This window comes from Eubalaena glacialis, chromosome 8 (assembly GCF_028564815.1).
Source record: "Eubalaena glacialis isolate mEubGla1 chromosome 8, mEubGla1.1.hap2.+ XY, whole genome shotgun sequence".
NCBI lineage: Eukaryota > Metazoa > Chordata > Mammalia > Artiodactyla > Balaenidae > Eubalaena > Eubalaena glacialis.
The window spans coordinates 117,568,058-117,593,372 of record NC_083723.1 but is presented as its reverse complement, the minus strand read 5'-3'; the positions used below and the strand labels follow the sequence as shown (position 1 = coordinate 117,593,372).

Sequence of the window (25,315 nt, the reverse complement as noted above, 5' to 3'; positions counted from 1 at the left end):
TCAATGAAACTCCTCATGTGAATCAGGCTCAAAGGAGATAATTACCCCTATGTCCTCAAGACCACTCTTTGGATCCCATGATGGTCTAACTCCAGTCTCAGGTGTCAGTATCTAGGAAAATATAGCAATGTCCACACTGGAAAACATAGACTTCCAGAGCTGCAGGATCCTTAGAGTCTCATTGAATCTCTGTTTCACAAGTGTGGAAACTGAGACCCAAGGAGATTAAACGGCATGCCCAAAGGCAAAGAGCTATTTACACCAAAGCCCGAGCAAACACCAGTTATCTTGTCCCTAGTGCAGAGTGTTTGCCACCATAGAATATTTACAGGTTCACCTTTCATGGTATAAATGATTTAAAACCTGCAGTCATACCTACTTTGCTGAGCCAGGATTTTAATTATACCTTCCCTCCACCCCATAACACTCACCCATGTTTTCCAAAGACCATTCAGTAGTGTGGGACATTAAGCCAGCAAGTTGATTTCCCAGCATCCCTATCTCAATGTGACATATCTATATCAATAATAATTTTTAAATTTTAATTTGGGGTCATATTAGAAAAATGTTTATTATAGACATTTTTCAAAAAGAAGAAAATAAAAATACCTATAAACTTATTACCAGAGATAACCTATTGACATTTTATGATTATCCTTTCAGTTCTTTCTTTGTGTTTCTGTCTTTATGCATATCTAACTGTATGTATATTTTCTTTTCAATTTACGATTGTACTGAACCTACTATTTTCTAACCTATTGTTTTCACCCAGTTACATATTATCTGTAACCTTAGTGTCTGGAAAAGCAGGAAAGTTGCATTTTTGTTTTAACAGCAAGGAAATATTTTTATTAGAAGACCACACACTATGTTGTCTGGAAGATGGTACCCAGCAGTTATTTTACACTTGAGTCACCTATATTAATTTATACTAAGTCTATCTTTGATGTACTTCCAGAGTCCCACCTCTCAGGTGTCAATCTCTCTCTCTCTCTCTTCTCCCTCATGGTACCCTCAGACTTTTTACTTCTGCCCTCCCCTCAACTTTTGGCTCCAACTCTGTCAAAAGGCCCCATCAGTTTTCAATGCTTGAGGTTGGGAGAGCTTCAGGTCCTTTGGGTCCTGGGCATAGCTGGATGGTAGAAGGAACAGAGGTGAACCTGAGAATACAGGTCCTGCACAAAGGGAAGAGCATGAAGTGAAACTACCGTTCCCCAGTCCATTGTCATTAAACTGGCAAATCATCAAGATAATTAAATTTTATCTTGCTAATATTGACCAATTATTATAGAAAAACTCTAATGGGTTACTTGCTAACAATGTATCTGTTTCCATCTTACCAAAGACCGTGTTCTATTATTGCAGAAACGGATAAGTAAATAGGAACAAAATCGAATCCCAACCCACCATTTTCTCTGCTCCTTCTAGTAATTCCAGTGAAGAGATTAAAACTTTCATGGAAGATGATCAAGAACTGGGAGATCAAGCTTAGGGAAAGCCCGAAAAACTTCTGATAGTGTGAGAATACACAACTCAACAGCTACGTGATATTGGAGACCACCAAGGAGCCTGTGGGAATATTTTAATGACTGTGAACTTGGGACTTCTCGATGACTTCCAGGACATGAACATGATGGTTCTACTTGGCAATTTCTACTTTACTCCCCACTCCCTGGTCGCTAAAACTAGATATGTGGAGGGGGGGGAGAAGATGCATTCATCTTCTCTTAGAAAGGAGGTCAAACTTGGATTTTAGTTCCACTTCTCCTTCCCAATTAATCTCAGTCCCTTCCCAATTAATCTCAGTCCCTTCCCATCAGGTCAGAGGTGTAAATATTCTTGTCTCCTGACTCCTGTCAAAAGTCTCCAATAATGCCATAGCCTTGAAAAGCAGTGAAAGACTCAAAAAAAGTCAGGGAAGGGCTCATTACTCTGAGAACTAGAAAGACAATTAAAAGTTGAGATAAAACATTTTCAAAATGTTTATCCCATTGGGAACTTAGAAGAGTAGGGAGCTGTGGTTGCTGAGAAGAAGCTCGGGGGGAGAATGAGTAAAGAAACACAGCAAGGGCTTCCCTGGTGGTGCAGTGGTTGAGAATCCGCCTGCCAATGCAGGAGACACGGGTTCGAGCCCTGGTTTGGGAAGATCCCACATGCCGCGGAGCAGCTAGGCTGGTGAGCCACAATTACTGAGCCTGCGCATCTGGAGCCTGTGCTCCTCGCAACAAGAGAGCCCGCGATAATGAGAGGCCCGCGCACCGCGATGAAGAGTGGCCCCCACTTGCCGCAACTAGAGAAAGCCCTCGCACAGAAACGAAGACCCAACACAGCCATAAATAAATAAATAAAGAATCCTGGTCAAAAAAGGTGATGATATAAAAAAAAAAAAATGAAAGAAACACAGCAAGAGCAAGTAATTGCCCTCTGGGGATTCTTAGGTTCTGGAAACTTATCAGCTAAGACTGACAAAGTAAACCTCCATCCCCAAGAAGAGGATGGACGACTGCTTCAAGGACTTCCTGAAAGATGTGCTGCCTCCCCATCCAAAGTGAGTTCTGTGCATAAGGTGAGGACTCAGCCTCGGTGCGTCCTCCACAGGGGACAATAGGAGGAGGGTGAGACAATAGAGCCCAAACCCCTGGAAGCAGCCAGGACTGTCCTAGGATCCTCTGCTTGGTTTTTCTCACTGGTTGCAGTTGGAGGCGCTTTGATTCTTCCCACTCAATAAAGTCCTCGGTCTTGGTCAATCATCCAATCAACAGTATAAACTGAAGTGCTTAGTATATACAGACATACATTCAAAGAGCTGAAGAGTGGCGATAAAAAGAGATAAGGCTCTTTTCTTAGCTTCGAGGCATTTGCATTATACTGGAGATAAAAAGAGGAATGGAGAAGGTGGGATTGGTATAAGAACGGAAGATAGACATGGACCCCTCCTTTTCTCAGGTTTGGTCCCTAATTTAGTGTTGTTATGGATTACCCCACTATGTAAGAAATATCTGGGTGCAATTTTGGAAAGAAGTTCATGTGTCAAAAGCCTACAGGTCTTTCAGCCTTGACCCAAGTAGTTTTCCCATTTCTATTTGTATGGTGCCGTCCCTATTTCCTTAGCCTCTGGTTTTCAAGCCAACCTGGTCTCACTCATTGGCACTTCCCCAAACAGTTATGTGTGATATGAATGCTTTGATCCCCAACCCCAGAAACCCATATCTTATTTCCTACAGTCCCACTAGCTATGCATACTTAGAGTAATCAAAGACCAAAGATTTTTTTCCCTCTTTTTATACTGCTTTAAACTACAGCTTATGTATATTCACTTACTGCAGATCTTTAGAGTTGGTAGAAATCTTGGTGTTTACCTAACTTATTCATTCTGCAGATGAAGAAACTATGGCTCAGAAAGGTAGTGACCTACAACCATACCTAGATGGTTTATTGATACAGGTTGAAAACCATGTCTCCTTACCACCAATCTACATACGCTGTAAACCACATCTACTTTTTCCAAGACGCAAATGCACTTGTTTCTTTGCTTCTACTTTAGTATTTCTACATATCTTCCCGCCTATTTACACAGTCCGACTCTATGTCTCCTGTTACCAGACTTGATACTCAAGCTTCCTCTGAAAACTCTGATAAGATCATGATAACTCATCCTCTCCATCCTCCTGCCAGGCCGAGTTGCTAGAGATGGAGACCAGACTGTATTGATCCTTCTCACCCCAGCACTTGCCACTGGACCAGGTTCTACTCAGTGCTCAGTAAATGTTTACTAAGTCAAGCTAAATGGAAAGAAATTCTCTAATTATCCCCCAAAACTGAGAACAAGGCCATCTATTAATAAAAAATCAATGTTTTTATCATCATCTAAAAACAGCATCAAATTTTTATTGGAAAAAAATATATTGCACTTATACTGTGTGTAGAGCATGGTACTACCCACCTGGTATAAACAGACTCTACCTTATTATTCACCTTATTTAAGCAGGGTCTTTTTATTTCTTTCTTTATTTTTTAATTTTTATTTTATATTGGAGTATAGTTGATTTACAACGTTGTGTTGTTAGTTTCAGGCGTACAGCAAAGTGATTTAGTTATACACAGACATATACCTATTCTTTTTCAGATTCTTTTCCTATACAGGTTATTGTATAGTATTGAGTAACAGGGTCTTTTTAATTAAGTGATTTAGGCAATAAGATGTATTGCAGAGGGGCTTTATGGCCCACATTCTGTTAAATTTCTGGCCTTTATAGCACAAATTCATATTGTTTCTTGTCCCCCTATCACCATGCAAATTGACCTCACCTGTTGAGTATAATAACAATAGCCACTTGTGTTTACTTAGTACTTTACAAAGCCCATCCATATTCATTTCTTCATCTGATCTTACTCAAAATAGTGTGAGCTAGGCATTATTATTATTCCCACATTTCAAATGGAGAAACTGAGGCTCAGAGAGGACAAGTAACTTGCCCAGGGCACATAGCAGGCTAATGGAAGAGGCAGACAAGAACTTAGGTCCCTTGACTTCTCATTCAAAGATTTTCCCACTCACCACACAGCATTTCTCTGCATGGCAAGATAGCTGTCCTGGGCCTCCAATCTAAGATTCTTTAGGTGCCTCCCTTCCTAGACCATATCCTTTTAGAACCCCTTCCCGTCCCTCACTAACAGGTTCAGTGAGAACTGAGAATGTGCACCACAGCCTTAAACCTGGTTCCAGGTTGGTTCCCAGGTAGATCTGACACCTGGGTCAATCACCTTACCCCTGTTCCTTGGTTTTCTTGTGTGTAGAATTAAATGGATAAAATACATGATCTCTATGATTCCTTTCATGTCTAACATTTTTTAAAATTTTCTTATATAGTAACAGGGCCCTTCTGAAGGGAATCTGGATTCATGACAGCAACTCTAAAGGTGAGGATTCTGGATGCTGTCGCAGCCTCCGGATTGTAGTAGATCAGAGCTGAGTTGCTTTCTCTGCTGTTACAAGGGCGAGGTTCTGTGGGTAGCCACAGGCTCCCTGGGGCAGCACTCAGAATCCCAACCACCAACTACTGCACTCAGGCCCCAGAACCTGGTCTCCAATCCTGAGAATCTAAAGCCAGTTTCTATTCTTAGCAGTTTCTACACTGACACCTGCTGGCCACTGCAGGACCAGGGCTGAGTGGAAGGCAAGAGATGCCTGATCCATCCAGGTTCTCTGCTCTCTCCCTCCACCAATCAGCGCCCAGACCCCCTTCCCAGCTAGAGAGAATCTGAATTGGATTATGCTTTTCAATTCTGTTGTATTTGATTATGTGGCTCCACTCTGGTTTTCTTAACACTGATATATTGCTTTTGTCCTTTGTTACACTGTCTCATTTGATTCTCATAGATTTTACCAAGACCCAATTTTTTTAAATTTCTTATTTGATTCTGTGGCACTGCTGATTTTCTAAAACAAATTCCTAACATTGAAAGGCAGTATTTCCTAGAGGTTGGTTGAAAGCATAGTGCCTCATATGCTCAATAAATATTCTTAAATAATTGAGTTAATTAATGTACTAATTATTCATATTTTAAGAGCAGGAAATATACCTTGATATTACATTTCTATTAAGAAAAACTGATGGCATTTAATTCTATGTTTATAGAAGACTGGTCAACATGTTGGAAGGAAAATGACCCAGTGCAAACTTAGCTAAGAAAGAATTCACTCCCCTTGAAAAGAATCAGTGGATGTCAGTCATTTCATACTCAGTAGTAACATGTAAGTATCATTGGTTTCCAGATGCTCTCATTATATATTTTTTATCATTTATTTAAACATCTAAATAAATGCCTGCAACTTACTATATAAATTGCATATTATTGAGAAATAAGGCATAAGTGCAGTCATAATTTAATTACAGCTGCAAATTTAATTAACCAACTAGTAACCTTGTTCTTCTCCTTCATAGCATTTAGCACAATTATACTTAATTAATTTTTGTAATCATTAATTTAATCTCTATGTCCCCGATTAAATTATAAAAACCAAGGAGCAAGACTCGTGCTTCTGTGTTTCTGGTCCACTGCCATGTGTCTGATGTCTAGCACAGTCCCTGGCACACAGCAGGGGCTTAACCTATACTGATTTCAAGTATTTAAACTTCGTCCAGACTGATGGGCACGAGAATGATGTGAGAGGACTCCTTTCTAGGCAGTGACCCAGACCTGGACCCCAGAAGAAACATACTAAGCAAATGGATTCAGTCTTTTAGGGATGGACCCCTAGGCGCTCCTCTTGGTCCCAAGTATCTGCTTGTAATGCTTTTCCCACAGCCACCCCACAGTGGAGACTCCTTCCTTTCTTCCTTATCTTCTACTTCACGTCCCTCCTTTTTTTGTTTTCCTACCTTCCTTCCTTAGTTTTCCTTTCTCTTTTACCTTCCTTTTTTCTTTCCTATCATTCTTTCTCCACCACTTTTTCCTTCTATCTTTCCTTCTATACCAATAGCTTATATCCTATATAATTGTAACTGCTGGATCCTAGATGTAAAAGGATGACCAGAACAGGGTCTTCATCCTTGAGTCTAGTGTGAGAACTCAAATGTCCTTTTCCTCACCATCTTCATTGCATTCTCTAAGCACCTAGGTTAAGGAACCTGAGGGGAGGTGCTCCAGTCCTGGCCCACGACTTACTCCCTGACTCCTGAAGTGAGACCTTTACTTGCCCCTCCCTGCCTCTGCTCCTCCCCTTCAGCCTGGCCCACCTGCTCCACGAGGAGGGACAACCCGACCTGGGGGAGAGAGTGTGTCCTCATGGGCCTCTCCAGGGACAGGCAGACGCAGGCCGGGCCCTCTGTCCTGTTTGGGGCCACCCATCTGCTGACCCTGCTGGGCCACGGACTCATCACCCTCCTGATCGGGCTGGACGCCCGCCTCCACCTCCCCATGTACTTCTTCCTCGGCAACCTCTCCATTGTGGACATCTGCTACACCTCCAGTGGGGTCACCCAGATGCTGGTGCACTTCCTCCTGGAGAAGACCATCTCCTTCACCCAACGTGGAACCCAGCTCTTCTTCTCCCTGGCCCTGAGTTCCTGCTGCTGGCAGCAATGGCCTGTGATCGCTATGTGGCCGTCTGCGACCCCCTGCTCTATGTGGCAGTGATGCGGCCAAGGCTCTGTGCAGGGCTGGCAGTGGTCTCCTGGCTCGTGGGTCTGGCTAATGCTTCAGTGGAGACTGCGGTCACAGTGCGTCTGCCCATCTGTGGGCACCACGTGCTGAACCATGTGGCCTGTGAGACACTGGCACTCATCAGGTTGGCGTGCGTGGACATCACCCTCAACCAGGCGGTCACAGTGGCCTCCAGCATGGTGGTGCTGCTGGTGCCCGGCTGCCTGGTCGCATTGTCCAGCACCCACATTGTGGCCACCATCCTGCGGATCCGCTCCAGCGGGGGCCACCGCAAAGCCTTCAGGACCTGCGCCTCCCACTTCACTGTGGTCTCCATATCTTACGGGCCGGCCCTGGTTACGTACATGCAGCCTGGCTCCACGGCCTCAGGCAAGCAGGACAAGGTGGTGGTGCTCTTTTACGCTGTGGTGACCCCCATGTTGAATCCGCTCATCCACAGTCTGAGGAGCGAGGAGATGAAGGCTGCTCTGAGTCAGGCTCTGATGAGGCGCTCTGAATCAAAACATTAGAATATGACCTTGTCATAAGAGGGCCTCACTCTGAAGACGGTGGGCACTGGAGCGTGCCCTCCGCATACTGTGTGCATGTGCATGTGTGGGCATGTGTGTGCATGTGTGTGTAAGGGAGCAGGTGAGAAAGGCCACAATCCATACTATCTTTTGAAATAATAGAGAAATGGAATTTTATCTCTGGGCACTATTTTTGGTTCCTGACTTAGTCTAAAAAATGTGAATTACAACAACTTAGAAACACATACAGCCTACAGAAAATTAAATGGAAAAAAAAGATATACTGGCACATATGAATTAGAAAGGAAGACTAAATCAGAAGCTCGAGCAGTACACAAAATTTATGCCAAGAAAGTCTATTTCCTAAATTCTACAACCATGTGTCTAAGCTTTTCTGAAATCAGGGAAAAAAAGAGGGGACAAGCTGTAAGTTACAAGATTCACTGTGCCCATGGGATCAAACAGGTCTTAGGCCAGAGGTACAAAGGTCATCATGTGATCACACGTGGTCCAGCGCAGCTCAGTAGGGTGGGGTATTCACATGGGGACTTGGAGCCAAAGTCATAGTAATAATCCCCACACCCTTGACGAGCAGGACTGGACACAGTGTGAATCACGTGGCTATCACTCTGCTCATTTCCCTTTCAGACTTGCAGTGGGTGGCAAGTGGCTGGCCAAAAAGTGAAATGTTCATAACCTCAAATAAATATCTTTTTACATAATCAGGTCTAAGGATATGCTCTTATGAAAACTGAAGGATGTATTCAGAACACATGCTTGACTAAGAATTGTGCCACGTACCATTAGAGATAAGCCAAGCTACTTAAAAAAGAAAGAATTACAACTCCCTGTTAGTGATAATTTCACTCTACTCTTCTAACCCACGGTTAATGATTGAACTCTAAACATCCTAGAATGTAAAGTGAGAATAAAGTGAGGCAATGATATTTTATCCAGAAAAATGTTTAAAACAACTTTTAAAAATCAGAATGAAGCATCTCTTACCTAAATACTACAGATTTCTTGTTTGTTTTACCCACAAGCAAATATACAAAATATAAATTGAGAACAATTCAAACTTAATCAGTCTGTTGAGAAAATGTCAAAAGGTTGAGGAGGAGAAAATGAAGTATCTTTGAAAACTCTTAGCAAAACTTTTTTTTAAATTGAGGTAAAATTCACATGACATACAATTCACGATTTTAAACATTTACAATGTGCAATTCAGTGGCACTTAGTATATTCACAATGTTGCGGAACCTCATGCCTATCTAGTTCCATAACATTTTCATCACCCCCGAAGCACACCTCATATCCTTTAAGCACTCACTCCCCATTCATCCCCCCTCCCAGGCCCTTACAGCCACTAGTCTGCATTCTGTCTTTATGGATTTGCCTGTTCTGTATACTTCATATAAATGGAATTGTACGATATGTGATCTTTTGTGTCTGGCTTCTTTCATTTAGCATAATGTTTTTGAGGTCTGTCCATATTGTTGCATGTAGCAGGGCTTCATTCCTTTTTATGGCTGAATAATGTTCCCTTGTAGGGAAATAACCACATTTTGTTGATCCATTCATCAGGTGATGGATATCTGGGTTGTTTCCAACTTTGGGCTATTGTGAATAGTACTGCTATAAACTTTCATGTACAAGTTTTTGTTTGAAAACCTGTCTTTAATTCTTTTGGGTACATACCCTGGAGTGGAACTGCTGGGTCATATGGTAACTCTATGTTTAACTTTTTAAGGAAATGTCAAATTGTTCTCCACCATAGCTGAACTGTTTTACATTCCCACTAGCAATGAATGAGGGTTCCAATTTCTCTACTTCCTCGACAACACTTAAGTTCTGATTCTTTGATTGTAGCCATCCCAGTGGGTATGAAGTGATATGTTATTGTGTTTTTAATTTGCACGTCCCTAATGACTAATGATGTTGAGCATCTTTTCATGTGTGTGTTGGCCATTTGTACATCTTCTTTGGAGAAATGTCCAGCAAAACTTTTGTTTTTAATTTTATTGAAGACCTCCCCTTCCCTTCCCTCCCTTTCACTCACTCCCTCAGCCCCTTCCTGCCTCCTTCTCCCCCTAGGACCATGACCACCAGCCTCCATCCTCCTCTTAATCCCCTCCCTGGTCCTTTCCCCTACTGCTCCCACTCCCATCTGAGGCACTCAGCTCCATCCCCTGAGAAACATATTTTAACTCTCATTTTTAGACTTCTCATTTTTAGACTATTAATTTCTCCCCTCAGATCAACAGATTACCTTTTCCTTTCTCTATTCCTTCTCAAAGTTCTCTCCCCCCAACCAAAGCCTCCACACTTAGGCATTTGCCCGCCCTTTACCCAGTGTCTGTGATTTCTACAGCAAAGAAACCTCAGGAGTTCTTCCTCCTTAGTGAGAGAGAACAAACTGACAGGGCTTATACTTTGATGTATTTTCCTTTACCCTCATCACATGTCTATGGAACATCCAGCTTTGAGGAGTGTGGTATCCTAGTACACCTTCTAACATAACCTGGCTACAGAAATGCTCATCAAGTAGCTGAATGAACAAACTTTGTGTATGAGGTTTGATAACACCAGTTAAAAGTTGGAAGGGGTCAACTGATGTTGGTTCTATACTTGTTGAGCTATAATCCTTCATTAAATTATGACGTAGTTGGGACAATAATCTATTGACACCTTCTAATCCTAATAATTAAAACATATCTTTTATATATAAAATAAAATCTAGATTGTATTGTTTGCAGCAGTAGTGCATACATCTAGTTTATCCAAAGAAGACGTCAACTCATTAGGTTGTAGGCTAGAAAAGAGGGGGGAAATGTCCAAAATATTTTCCTACTTATCCCATTGTTTGAGTTTTAGAATTTAGAAATTTTTCTTGGCCCTTGCCTCTTTAAAGAGAGACTCAATGTATTTAAAGGGTACTTACTAATCAGGAGGAAACAACTGTTTGGTCCCTCAAAAGACCCTTCCGATTAGAGTCATTCTTGAGCCGGTATCACAGAGCGGACTCTGAAAACATCAGTGATAAGGTTCTACACTGAGCTCCTAGATGAGAGGATGAATTTTAAAGAAACCACTCCTCGATATGATGTTCACTCATTCATTCAGTCCACCGGCTCTATATGCCAGTCTCTGTTAGAACTAGAAAGGGCACAATAAAAAGAAAAACTACCCTCTCTACCCTTCAAGCAGTTTGCTTGTTAGAAGTCAGAAAACGGGAGTGAAAGAGCTGGGCTTAGTGGAGGGGGTTTTCCAGTTCCACCTCCTGGCTTCAGAATAAGTTAAGAGTCAAGGTATGTGGGCTCTAACCCCCCATTACACTATGGGGTGGATGTTTCCCTTTTACAGATAAAATGGAAAGAGGTCAGCTGGTACTTGACGAACTGGACCACCAGTCCACTGATCTGTCCAAACTACTCTTCAGCCTGTTTTCCTGCGTTACATTGTGGCAGTTCAAAGTTTCCACCTGGCTCCCCAGGAGCGGCATCCAAACACCACACCTTTTCTGACACTCCTCTCCCCCCCATAAATCAAACCTGTACTACATTTCATTCTGTGGGGATGCTGCTCCCTATTAGCTGCTGTGATACACTCTTCATGCTCCAAGTGGTAACATAATGTGATGTAGCAAGACGAACATGGGGATTGTGGTCCTCAGATTTCAGATTCAGTTCCAGCTTTGCTTCCAACTGTCAGAATGATCTTGAGCAAACCACTTCTGCCTTCTGAGTCTCAGTTTCCTCATTTGTAAAATGATGAGGTTGAAATGGTGATCCTAGAATTTCCTTCCAGCCTACATTCTTTTCTGTGACTCTCACTTTGCATTTTATTCTCTTCAATGGTGAGAATTTCAGTTGCTGTTCTTGGCACTCATGAGCCACATTCGGGGACTATAGCTTGGTTACCTATTGCACTGACAAAAGAAATAGGCTCTGTGGAAAGCCAGGGGCTCCCATCCCAGGTGCAGGGTTCAGAAACTCAGCTGGGTATTGTGCCAAAGCCAGTTTCTATTTTGGGCATTTTCTACAGTGACACCTTCCGGCCACAAAAGGACTGAAAGAAGAAAGTTGGTAAGTTCCAACTAGCTAGGAAAGACAGAGGATAGCACCCAGCTGCTCTGCCCTCTTCACCCCCATCCAACCACAGCCCTATCTTCAAACCCTGTTAGAAAGACTTGGGTTGAATTGTTTTCATTTCCATTTCATTGCATTCTGTGACCCATCTCTCATATCTTTAATACAAATCCTTTTTATTTAGATAATGCTCTGAAGTTATGAAGGGCTTTCTCACACATTGTCTCATTTGATACTAACTAGTTCTTCCCTGCATCTAAGATATTCTAAAACATTTGTTTTGGACCAGACCTCAGAAGGCTAAAGCTAAGGGGAGACCCAGCACACAAATGGCAAGAAATCCAGGATCACTTTTTCACTATTCAGTGGGATTTGGCCTCAACTTCTTCAAAAAAGAATGAGAAGTTTAGGTCAAAGATTTTTCCTCCTCAAAAACTCTACTGGTTTTATCTCTAAACATATTCCTCTCTCAAAAATCCTATGTCTTAAGTTTTCAAAAATAAGGTTAAAAGTTCCCTCTAAAGCAGTGATTTTTTTACATTTTAGTTACCAGGAAATATTAAAAGTTACTAACATACTAATGTCTGGGTTTCACCCTCCTGAGGTTCTGATTTAATTACTCTGGAGTGTGGTCTGGGCTTCTGGAGTTTTCAAAGCACTCCAGGTGATTCTAATGTGTAGCCAATGTGGAAAGCACTGCTCTGGTTTCCACCTTGGGTCCTGTGGGATTTTCATAGGCAAACCGTTTAACCTGGAGTTTTTTCCTTCCCTCTCAAACTTTCCCTAATGGACATCCAAAAGGGCTTTCCCAGCAGTCAGACTCTTCTATGCGTCTCTGTGGTCTCTACTTATTCTCATACTAGCCAATAGCACTACCTTCTCCCGACATGTTGTAAAGACACATAAGCTGAACATTGAAATGGGACTAGAGGGTCTTGTTATTAATAGAGAAATAAAGACTATAAAATTGCTTATTACTACACCTTTTTACTGAGAAACAAAAAAAAGACATCTTTATCCTTTGATGGAGGCTAAAGACAAGCAAAGTAAATAGGGTGGTGTTCCAAGGGCAAACATGTCTTTGCTATGACAGAAGGATTTACACATAACAAAGCTCCAAGGGTTTTAGAGGCACTCCCTTACTGACTTCATCAGTGGGCACTGTCAGTTTCCAAACGTTGTCATTGCAAGTAGGTGATGTGTGCATTCATCTTATATTAATCACTTAGTTTAGCATTCAAATAAATGCCAGCATTTCACCAAGGAAATAGCAAAATCACAAGAAGCTGGGACATAATTATAGTTGGTATAATGTTCTACAATGATGCCTTGATCTTATCATCCTAGGATTAAGCCTGATTAATCAGTACACTGAGAACCAAATGAGGGATTTTTTCTCTGTCACTGACCCAGCCTGGATAATGGGAGAAGCAGGAAAACCACCTGCTCCAGCATGAGTAATAAGGACAAGGGGGAGTTTCAGAATACAAGTCCTACATCTTGGGATCAGATAATAATCCTCAAGACTACTACTTTAAACTCCTTCTATTCATTTACCCAACAAAATTTTTTTATTGTGAAACATTTGTTAGAAATCTTTGTATAAAAAGAAAAATCAGAAAAGGTCCCTGACTTCAAGAAGCTCAGAGTCTAATGGAGGAAAAATACAAGTACTTGCAGTCCTACTTAAAGTCCTTTGTTCAAACCCAGACTGTGGATTCTGATTCTGATTCTGGCCTCCCTAACCCAGCACCTCCTCCTGCAGCCTGGCCCATCTGCTCCATGAGGAGGGATACCCTGACCTGGGTGAGTGAGTGTGTCCTAATGGGCCTCCCCAGGGACAGGCAGAATCAGGCTGAACTCTGTCCTGTTTGGGGCTGCCTATCTGCTGACCCCGCTGGGCAAAGGGCTCATCATCCTCCTGATCAGGCTGGACGCCCGCCTCCACCTGCCCATGTACTTCTTCCTCGGCAACCTCTCCATAGTGGACATCTGCTACACCTCCAGTGGGGTCACCCAGATGCTGGTGCACTTCCTCCTGGAGAAGAAGACCATCTCCTTTACTCAACGTGGGGCCCAGCTCTTCTTTTCCCTGGCTCTGGAGGGGACTGAGTTCCCGCTGCTGATAGCAATGGCCTATGACCATTATATGGTGGGTGACCCCCTGCACTACATGGCAGCAGTCAGCCCGAGGCTGATAGTGGTCTCTTGGCTTGTGGGCATGGCTAATTTTGTAGTGGAGATGGCAATCACCATGCACCTGCCCAGCTGTGGGCACCACGTGCTGAATCATGTTGCCTGTGTGGATGTCACACACACTAGGGTGTCCTGGTGGACTCTAGTGTAGTTGTGTTGCTGGTGCCTTGAGCTGAATGCTGGGTAGGAATTCAGTTGTAGAAACAGAGAAATACAGAAGAACTCAGAAACAGAAATAGCAGGGCTTCCCCTGAGAACAGAGAAGCTTGTACTAAGGGATAAAGTGTTTGTGCAACTGTATACACACAAGTACATGTGTGTGTGAAAGATGTACTCTTTGTTTTTGAAGGTATTGACAAATAATGACTTAAGCTCTGGAATCTTCTTTGTAACTCTGCTTTTTTCCACCGAAATTCAAAAGCAGTTTACACCAATCAGAAATGTTAAATATTTGTTGACTGAGTGAACATCAGAATAATTCCCACAACCACTTTCATCATTGTCCTAAATGTCAACTTCACCATCTAGTCAGTCAGTCAAATAGCACATTTAATGAACCTCTCTTCTGTGCTCACCTTGACTCCTTTCATCACCACAGCTATCATCATAACTCCCTCCTAGTGTTGAGAGCATCATGGTGCCCTGGACAAAATGCAGGACTTGGAAAGAAATATCAATCAGTAAACACATTTGTATCAAGCTACACTGTGTTCAATACACCATGCCAGGTGCTGCAAGAGACACACCGAGTCTAATATGAGGTCCTTCCCCATAACCCGGGGATTACTTGGAAAGATAAGAGATAAATACCAAAAAAGAAATTGCAACATAATCCAGCAATGGAAAAGTACAATTAGGCAACATTTGGTTAATTGCCAAATAGAAGATAGAAATTAAAAGCCCATGGGATTCACAAAATTCCCCCATGAAGGGGAAAAAACTGGGTGGTTTGCAAAGGAATTGAAGGGGAAGGAAAAATTAAAATGGCCATAGAAGATGGTAGAACTTGGATAGATGAGGGAGTAGAGAGAGAGAGGTTTATTCTTGGCTCATGGGGGAATGACGTAAGCCAGGTGAGGAGATAAAAAACACCAAGGTCTGTCTGGGAAAGAGTGGGCAAACCAGTTTGGTTAGAGCAAAGATTTCATTTTGAGGAGTCCTGCAGAGGAGGTAAGGTTGGAAAGTGGGGATGGTGTGTATAGTAGGGCTTTGAAAACAAGGCCATGGAATTTGCATTAGAGGCAATAGCAAGATAGCACAGTTTTTGATGTGGGAAATAGCACATATAATATATGATGTTCTAGAAGTTATCCTCTTCTTCTCCACCAGGACTGTTAGACGAATTGAGACAAAAATAAATAGGACAAACTTTTTTCTTCTTTTAGTCCAAAAAACTCTCTATTTCATGCTTCACTAGTGGGAGTAAGTGAATCAACTATTTATAATTCAACTTCCTCTAATTAGGGCAAACTACATAGACCAGGCAGAATTTAAGGTAAGGTTGAAAGACCAAGAATTGGGAAGCTAGTGGATATAGACCAGAAGTTATTTAGAATACAGGGAAATGTTAGAAGTAAAAATGAATGATCAGATCTTGAAATTGAGAATTGAACAGAGGGTATAACTATAGATAAAGCACCTTCTATTTTCCTTTTTTTTTTAATTGAGAAGATAACCATGCCATCTGAGTAACATCTGAAGACCAAATAAAAATAAGCAGAAGGGAGGGAGACGCAAGAGGGAAGAGATATGGGAACATATGTATATGTATAACTGATTCACTTTGTTATAAAGCAGAAACTAACACACCATTGTAAAGCAATTATACTCCAATAAAGATGTTTTAAAATAAATAAATAAATAAGCAGAGCTTACTTGGTGTTTTCTTTAAGCGTTAGCTCTGATAATGACCCTGTTTTTCTGTCTTATGTCACATCTCGAGCAGCAACGCCCTGGTTAGATAGGTCCCACCCCTGTTGGGAGGGATTTGGAGTTTGCTTTTCTAGTACAGGTTCACAAAATGAGTCTGAGTCTCACCAAGGCACTAGCCTGGGAAAGCCTTCAAATTTATTTTTTTAATGGAGAATAAATCAGTGCACGAAGCACAGGAGACAAAACTCAGGGTCCAAGATGGGAACTAGATTAGGAGAGCATTTTACAATCACTTAGAGACAAGGGAGGGAGCAAATAGGTGTGACGCAACATGGATCTGAGCACACCTGGGAATTCCCGTGACAGAGGTTCCCTGACTGCAGAACGTCCCTGCTCCACAGGCTCAAATCCAATCTCTTCCACCCAGAACAAAATCTCCCCTACAGCATTCTCTGCTTCACACAGTCGAGACCAGGAACACCACTGGAGAGCAGGGGTTATTAGCCTGGAGCTCACTGACAGGTTTTGGGTCTATGACCCCTCTGGAATTGTGTGCTAAAGTGGTATCTCATCCAATTTTTATCACTTCCTGAGGAAGTCCTTCTGCTAGTGGCCCTCCCCCACCCCAGCTCTCTGCCTCGTCCTCCTGTTACACAAACTCATAGGCCTCCATGCTTTCCCGTCCTCACACCTGTCCCAGTTTGTAACGACATGCTCACTTGTATGACTAGACACTTTATTCCTGACTCCCCACAAGGCTGTAAATTCCATGGCGGTAGAAGCTTTTTCTGTGATACTACTTTATTCCCAGCTCAGGGCGTTGTCTACATGGAAGCACTCAAAAAATATTTGCTAACTGAATACATTCTCAAACAATCTGTGGCCCCCACAAAAGGTTAACACGTCCCGATTTATGTATTGGTTTGTATTAACGTGTTTTTAAATTTTAGAAAATGTGTTTTATAAAACCTTTACTAGAGAGCTGTGATATTTGCCACTGATCGATAAGATGGGGGTTTTAGATAAGCTTCCCTGATGGTATAGAGTTGGACTTACCATTAAAAAATACTGCCCAAAGAGAGCATGTGGTCCAGTGTCCACAGTCAACCTGATTTCCCATTGATCTAATCTGATTTCTAATACATTTTCTTAGTCTTTTCATTTCTTTCTTCAATATAACAGCGTAACATAGCAACCTTACAAAATACAATATAGAATTTAGTTTAAAGATAATAGCTACATAATGTTTAGTAACACTCTTATTATTCCTATCATAATTTCATCTTTTCCCCTTTATTTCTTCAAAGGAAAAAACAAAACAAAAAACAACTCCTAGCTTTTTTCACTTCCCTCAGATGATGTCAAAATGCTACTTAAGTAAATTATTCTCTCAGTCACACCCTCTAGTGAACTTCCAATATCCTTCTTTAGCATCAGACTTCCTTCTCAGTGATTTCTTATCCACCACAAGTGGTTTTTCTTTATCTCAGTCACACTTAGTATATTTGCCCTGTTTGGCAATTCAAAACATTGAAAAAAACAAGAGTCAGAGAAAGAAAAAGAAAAACTGGTCTTTCCTTGTGGCTAGGAAAGTCCTTGCCACACCCTGGTTCCCCTACTCTCTTCATACTGACTCAGACACAGAAAATAATTTGAAAAAATAATATTAACTATGCATTACTATAATACTATTAACAAGTTATGGTGAGTACTACTTATACGTCATGCACATATATTACACATTTCAATCTTCGCAATTATTCTAAGACAGTTACTATTACCAAATTTAATATACCAGGAAACTAAGGCATAAAGGGTTAACTATACCTAGGAATTCACATCACAAAAAATGCAGAAGATCTATATTTTAAAAAATTAAAACACTACTGAAAGTAATAAAAGAAATCTTGAACAAATGGAAATGCATACCATATTCTTGAATAGAAGACTCAATATTGTGGATGTGTATGTCTCCTTATGGTAAATTATATGTTTAACAGGATTAACTTTATATAATAAAAAAGAAATTTTTGTTTGAGACCAGACAATATTATTTTAAAAATAATAGCCAAGAAATTTCTGAAAAAGAAGATTAATGAAGAAAGACTAGTGTACTAGTTATTCAAACATCATAAACCTAAAATAGTCAAAATGCCATGGTAGTGGCACATGATTACACCAAGGCAGTGAAACATAATAGAAAGTCTGGAAATAAACCAATATATACAGGAATCTAGTAATGATAAAAGGTAGCATTTTAAATTAGTGAAGGAAAAGATCAATAAATAGTGTTAGGGAAACAAGCTAATAATCTGGGAAAAAAGTAAAATTTATCTATAAGTGATAATTTATATAAGAATAAATTCCATAGTGGTCAAATATTTAAATACAAAAATGAAAGCATGAAAGTGCTAGAAGAAACTAAAAGGCAGTTTTTTTATGATATCAATGTGAGGAATGCCTTCTGAGACAAAAATCTCAACATTTACTAAAATAGTTTTGGATAAAAAAACTCTGCATGGCACAAGCCGCTATTATAAAAGTAAGAAGCATAACCAAAAACAAAACAAAACAAAAAAACCACAAAGGGTATGGTGAGGGGCAGGTACAGATGCATAATCACGGCATGAAGGAGTTCTTTTGTGATGATGGAATGGTTTGTGTCTTAACTGTGGTTACACAAACCTATACATGGGGTTAAATTGCATTGAATCACATACACACATGAATGCAGGTTAAAAAAATTAGTGAAAACTGAACCATTAACATTTTCGATATTGTACTATAGCTATGTAAGATGCCATCATTGGCGGAAACTGGCTGAACAGTACATAGGACTCTGTACTATTTTTGCAACTTCCTGTGAGTCTATAATTATTCCAAAATAAAGAAGCTTTAAAAAATTAATATTAGAATCAAGAAAAATTAAAATAAAAACACCGAGGGTGGGGGAGTGTTTTGCCACTCATATCAAAAATAAAGCGCTAATTTCTCTAAGATATAAAGAGTTCTTACAAACCAATAAGAAAAAAGCCAAAATCCAAATCCAAAATTAAGCAAAGATATAGACTGTTCACAGAAGATAAACACGAATGGCTCTAAACATATAAAATAATGATAAACCTTACTCAAAATAAGAGTCATTCAAATTACAACTACACTAATATGCCACTTTTTACCGGATTGGCCAAAAAATGAAAAGTGTGAAAACCAGCATACTCATAAATTGCTAGTGAGAAAGTAAATTAATCCAAACCTATAGAGGGCAACACTTATCAAAATTAGAAATGCACGTGCCATTTGACCCAGTAACTCCATTTCATGGAATTTATCCTATAGTTAATTTGCACAGGTGCAAGATAACATATGTAGAAGAGACAGTCAACATTACACCATTATTATTGTAATAGCAAAAGACAAGAAGCAACTTAACTGACCACAAACAGGTGACAAGTTTAAAAACCGTGGTACACCTAAAAATAGTGAGGAAAAGCTATGTGCGTCCACATGCGTAGATCTCTAAGATACATGTATTGTTAAGCAGAAACAGCAAGGTGTAGAGCAGCATGAATATTGTACAATCATTTGTGTGAAGGCCACAGGGAAAAGATAGATAATAAGGCCGTTGGTTAGTCAGCTACTGATATGGAATATAGCAGTACATAAGTAAGTTAGTTGACTGGTTTGTTAGTTAGGTATTAGTGGCTTTTTGTCTTAGAATAAAATATGTCTAGAAGGACAGACATGAAATGATAAGAATGCCTCAGAAGGGGAAGGTAGGAGAGAGATTTTTTATATATACTCTTTAGTATATTTTGAATTTTTAACCATGCAAACGTATTACCTATTAAAAAAATATTTAAAGTAAAAATGTAGAATAATTTGCCCAAAGATTTTAGTTCATGAGTGTACATCCACTCAGCAGCATATACCCTAATCAGAAGGGAAATTATTTTTACTCTCAGAGAAGATTAAAATATCAGGAATCCAGTTGAAAGTTAGTCTCTGAAATTTGCACATTGATACCTTTTAGCAAAAACTTTTAAGCCTGCTTTAGAGGCACCCGACTCTAAATAAAATTTTCTCCAAAATTATTTCTAAAAACTTTTGCATAGTAATTGGAACTGTTTTAAGACAATATTTAAACATAAGATTTAATTCTTATTCTTTTTTTTAAATTAGAGGTTAAACAGTTTTGAACACAAACTAAGTGAAATTCTTGCTTTTTTTTTTAAGAACAAAAAGTACATGTTTATTTAATTCACATGTGACTGAGACATTCACATTAGGAAAAAGTTTGAGACAATCTGAAAAAGGAGAAAAATCACAACGTGTGATTCTAAAGGAAGAATAAACATGGAAGAAGTCTGGCTGCCACTTAGAGAAAATCAAGACCACAACAACAGAAATATTAAAGAGAAAAGAAATGGGGCGGTGTAAAGAAACCTTCTAGTAGTTTTAATAAAATTAAAATCAAATTATCTAAGTTTGGTGAGAGAAAAAGAATCTCCATAGAAAGAAGGGCTATTAAACCTCACAGCCCAGGCCACTGTCCACCACAACTACTGTCCCTTGGGGCTCACGTAGTGACTATTACATTCTCCTTAGGAAGGTCTCTGCTTCCCCATCCACACCCTAGTTCAGTAATAGACACAGTTTTTCTTAATTTCCCAGTAGGCAGTTGAGATAAGACAGTACAGTTAATCAAGACTTTTTAACTGAAGGCTTCCACATAGCAGAGTGGATACAAACAGAGAGAGTAGCACAGAATTTTATAATCCGAACTTCTGGACAATACTGGCTCTCTGGGACCCCTGGGGCCACATTTTAATAGTGTCTCAGGAAGAAATCATGTGCCAGAGAGTTCCCAGATTTTACTCCCCTCCTCTCCTTCCCAAAGGAGAAACGCCACGACACGATCCAGTAGATTTCTGCCTGCGAGGATGTTTCCATGTAAGTGGACTGTCGCTTTGTCACTCTCACTTGAGTCTCTCCTCATGGTTTGGATGAGGGGATCATGCCACTTAGGCCACCCAGAAGCCCCTGGCCAACAAAATTAGCTGCCTGAACACCCCTCGAAGCCTGAGGTTGCTGAGGATGAGGATAAAGGGATGGATGGATGTGCACGAGTAGGTTAAAATCTGCCATGGCCAGTACCAGTCACTTTCTGAGGAGTAGAACCCTGCAGCATCGATGATCAGGGACATGAAGGACAGAGCATAAAGAATGAGGAAGGAGATGAGTGACTTTGGAGCTCTGGTGTGAGCCTGGGCGCTGGGCTCCTGCAGGCTGTGGGCACTGTGCCGCATCCTCCACATGTGTCTCCTCAGAGAGTTCATCAACAGAGCCATCGAGACCAGAAAAAGAGAGCAAGGAATTGAAAGGGTGACCAGTCTCAGGGGTAGAAAATGGTGAATTTCCAGCCTTGTGCTCCACTGATTGTAGGTCAGGTTACCAGAAAATTTTCTAATAAAGAAACCTTTATACAAATCGTGGTTCCCCCAAAAGAACAACAGGGTGATGATGAGGGAGATGAGCAAAGACCCCAGCAGAAGCCAGGGCACTAACCCTGGGAACCTCTACTTCAGCCAGAGGAAGGTGGGGTGGGTGAAGTTAGCAATCTTCATGAAGAAGAGGTCGCTGAGCCAGGAGCCAAACCAGAAGGTGAACGAGTTCAGGAAGTCTCAGCGTAGACCAAAGAACTGCCAGGCGGGACCCCCGCGGTACTCGACCAGATGGAGGAAGTAGCAGACGTTGTTCGCCATTCCAACCCACTGCAGGCAGAAGCAGGAGACCCCCAAGCTAAAGAGGATCATGCTGGAGGGGAGCAGCCTCCCTGGTCACACCCATTCTCTGCTCAGCACCAGCACAATGAAGCCACTGGCCAGGGGTCCCAGGACACAGAGCAGAACAAAGAGCAGCACGAAGAGGACTGCGAATGCTGGGTGCAGGCTGGTCCCTCCTCCGGCCACCACCCTGTGCCTTGGTGCCTGGCCTCCTGCCTACCCCCGTCCACAGTCCCTCTTTCAGTCTTTCCTGGGGATATGAGAAGAACGCTCAGGCTCTGCATCTGAGCCAGAGCTCACTTAGGAGGAGGATGCTCAGGCTACAGAGGAAGGCGAGCTCAGCTCAGTGAGGGTGCAAATTTCCCACGGGCTCAGTTACCATTAGGCTTACCGACTACCCCTGATTTGCCTTCTCGGGTTTTGCCTGTACACTACCATGGTTAGTGTCAATGTAGAGGGCTGTTCAGGGTGTCTGTGACTGAGTTCTGATAGAGGAAATTTTCATGTATCGAGCTATGGGGAAGTCATTCCGGCTTATACATGATTTGGCTTGAAATTTATACTAACGAGAACAACCTGTCTCAGGACCTGTCAGACATGTGTGGTACATCTGCTTTAACCATTTTTTAAAAAGAATGTGGGCTTCCCTGGTGGCGCAGTGGTTAAGAATCCGCCTGCCAATGCAGGGGACATGGGTTCGAGCCCTGGTCCGTGAAGACCCCACATGCTGCGGAGCAACTAAGCCCGTGCGCCACAACTACTGAACCTGCGCTCTAGAGCCTGCAAGCCACAACTACTGAAGCCCACACGCCACAACTACTGAAGCCCGCACGCCACAACTACTGAAGCCCATGCGCCTAGAGCCCGTGCTCCGCAACAAGAGAAGCCACTGCAATGAGAAGCCCGCGCACCACAACAAAGAGTAGCCCCCGCTCGCCGCAACTAGAGAAAGCCCGCGCACAGCAATAAAGATCCAACAGAGCCAAAAATAAAATAAAAATAAATAAATTTATAAAAAAAAAAAGAATGCATTTACCAGATTGCTTAGAATGTCCACTTTGAAGATAGGAATAAATGCCCTGCCCCCTCCGATGATGCCAATGCTAGTACTCCTTCAAAGATGAGGATCCCTTCTGAGGTACCAAGGTCACGCTGACTCACTGTGTACGTGCTAATCTTCCTCTTCTGAAAGCTTGAAGGAATGTACCCCTGTCATGTCTGATGTTTGTTCTTTGTTCTGACGAGATATAAAACTGTGATTCAGGCATCCAAAATGGAGCTGGGGGGCCACCGTGGATGTGGTTTCAAACATGTTCCTGTAGTGAGGTGGATGGACCTAGAGTCTGTCATACAGAGTGAAGTAAGTCAGAAAGAGAAAAACAAATACCGTATGCTAACGCATATATATGGAATCTAAAAAAATAAAAAAATATTTTAAAAATGGTTCTGAAGAACCTAGGGGCAGGACAGGAATAAAGTCGCAGATGTAGAGAATGGACTTGAGGACACAGGGAGGGGGAAGGGTAAGCTGGAACGAAGTAAGAGAGTGGCATGGACATATATACACTACCAAATGTAAAATAGCTAGCTAGTGGGAAGCAGCCGCATAACACAGGGAGATCAGCTCAGTGCTTTCTGACCACCTAGAGGGGTGGGATAGGGAGGGTGGGAGGGAGACGCAAGAGGGAGGGGATATGGGGATATATGTTTATGTATAGCTGATTCACTTTGTTATACAGCAGAAACTAACACAACATTGTAAAGCAATTATACTCCAATAAAGATGTTAAAAAAAAAATGTTCCTGTGTTGCTGAGAACTTGAATTTTCTGAACTATATCAAACTCAAAGGACATCAACAGCTGTTTTCAAAACAATATCTGCTAACAACTGCCATCTGCAATCTTATGGTCTCAAGGTTTCCCCTTGCAACTATGCAAACATTTCAGACCCCAACCCATTTCTGTTTAACAGTCACACTTACTTGCCAGCTCCAATCCTAATTCTTGACAATTTATGTAACTTTCCTTTTACCTATACAAAAGCTTCCCCCATTTTTTAGTCCAGAGGAACATAATTTAAGTGCTTCTTGAATCTGTGTCTCCTGGGCTATAGTCCTCAGTTTGGCTCAAATAAAATTCTTTTCAACTCCTATGATAGACTGTTTGTTGATTATTTCTGTTGACAATTCCATCCTTATTATTCCACCTTTGGGCCCTATAAACACACTTCTCCCCATCAGATCATTCTCGAGACATTAAGTATATAGGCAATAAGTGTAGGGAGACATTCATATGGCCAAGACCTAAGCAAAGTAGTGATGCTAGAGGAATCTATCTCCAGCTGAGTTTTCCTGTTACGCATCCATCCGCACCTATGAGTAGTCGTCCCTTTCAAGGTCAGATACTTTGGTCCACCTTTCTACCAAACCTCTTATTAAATCCTTCATGGACCTTGAGGTGTTAATGATTGATAATGGTTTAAATGGAGTTTATGTTTCCAATGAGAGAACTCATTTCTTTGTGGTTGTGCAACTGAGGGTATCTGCTTCTTGCTGGGTGTCAGTTGGAGGCTGCTCTCAGGTCCTAGTGGCTACCCTGAGTCTTTACCAAGTGGACTGTTTCAACATGGCAGCTGAAGCCAGCAAAGAGAGTCCCTAAGAGAGAGTCAACTAGAAAGATGCGGGTTAACTATCATAACATAATCACAGGAGTGACATCCTATCACCTTTACCATATTCTATTGGATAGAAGCAAGTTGCAGTCCCCATGGACACTCAAAGGAAGGGGGTTCCACAAAGGTGCACTTACCAGGGGTGAGGGTCCTGGGGGGCCAACTTAGAGTCTGTCCACCACACTGAGATACCTTAGCTTTACTAGGAATATGTGAGTCCTGTTCTCCAACAGCAACATTAATGAGAGATACCTGTGAGACCATGTTGAAAAGTAAAAATATATTCTTGAATAAAAATATATTCAAGTTCATCCACAGTCAAATGTTTTCAGTTTAATACTTCAAATTTGTCCTTCCTCCATGTTTGTTTAAAACTTTTTTAATGTTTGTGTATCCTTTCATAATGTGACTTTGTCATGAAAGAGTCAACTAAAAAAATTAGTCATACAAATAATGTGACAGTTGTTACCACCACACATGAATGTATAATTGTATGAAAATAAAAATCCGCAATAAAAAGAAAAACCCCATTAAAGTTGGGCAAATACGCATTTTTCTCACTCTTAGATCTATGTTCCTTATACAGTTTTTACTCATTCATTCATTCATTCACTCAAAAAACACTTATTGAGCACTTATATACACAGGGCACCTGTTGTAGTCAGTGGGGATATAGCAGTGAGCCAAAGAGGAAGGATTCTTGCTTTTATGGAACTTATACTCCAAGGGAACATAACTGACAATAAGCAAACACCTGAACAAGATACTTTCATACTGTTGTCAGTGCTTTGAAGAAAAAAGAAGCGTAAAATTGCTGAGGAACAGGTGGAGAAAAAAATGTTGCTGCTTTAGACTTGCTGGCTGGGGAAGGCTTTCTCAGGGGATAACGTGGCTTAAGGGGCTGAGCAAGTAGAGCCTTCGCCACGTGTAACTGGCTGTACTTATAATACTATTAAACCATAATTTTATTCATTCCTTTCTACTTTTTCTTCCAAATTTATTTAGCAAGGGAAACTTCTCCAGCC

General features: G+C 41.3%; 2 protein-coding genes and 1 pseudogene across 2 annotated transcripts; 2 read left to right on the top strand and 1 right to left on the bottom strand.

The window, feature by feature from the left end:
* Positions 1-2,495: 2,495 nt before the first annotated feature.
* Positions 2,496-7,676, top strand: LOC133096683 (olfactory receptor 2F1-like). Its single transcript, XM_061198286.1, is given in 4 exon segments — positions 2,496-2,548; positions 4,871-4,920; positions 6,731-7,060; positions 7,063-7,676. Coding segments are annotated over 4 exon segments (1,047 nt in total).
* A 5,870-nt stretch (positions 7,677-13,546) lies between these two features.
* Positions 13,547-14,131, top strand: LOC133096516 (olfactory receptor 2F2-like; annotated as a pseudogene).
* Positions 14,132-20,856: 6,725 nt separating this feature from the next.
* Positions 20,857-24,554, bottom strand: TAS2R41 (taste 2 receptor member 41). Its single transcript, XM_061198285.1, is given in 2 exon segments — positions 20,857-21,834; positions 24,483-24,554. Coding segments are annotated over 2 exon segments (1,050 nt in total).
* Positions 24,555-25,315: the final 761 nt, after the last annotated feature.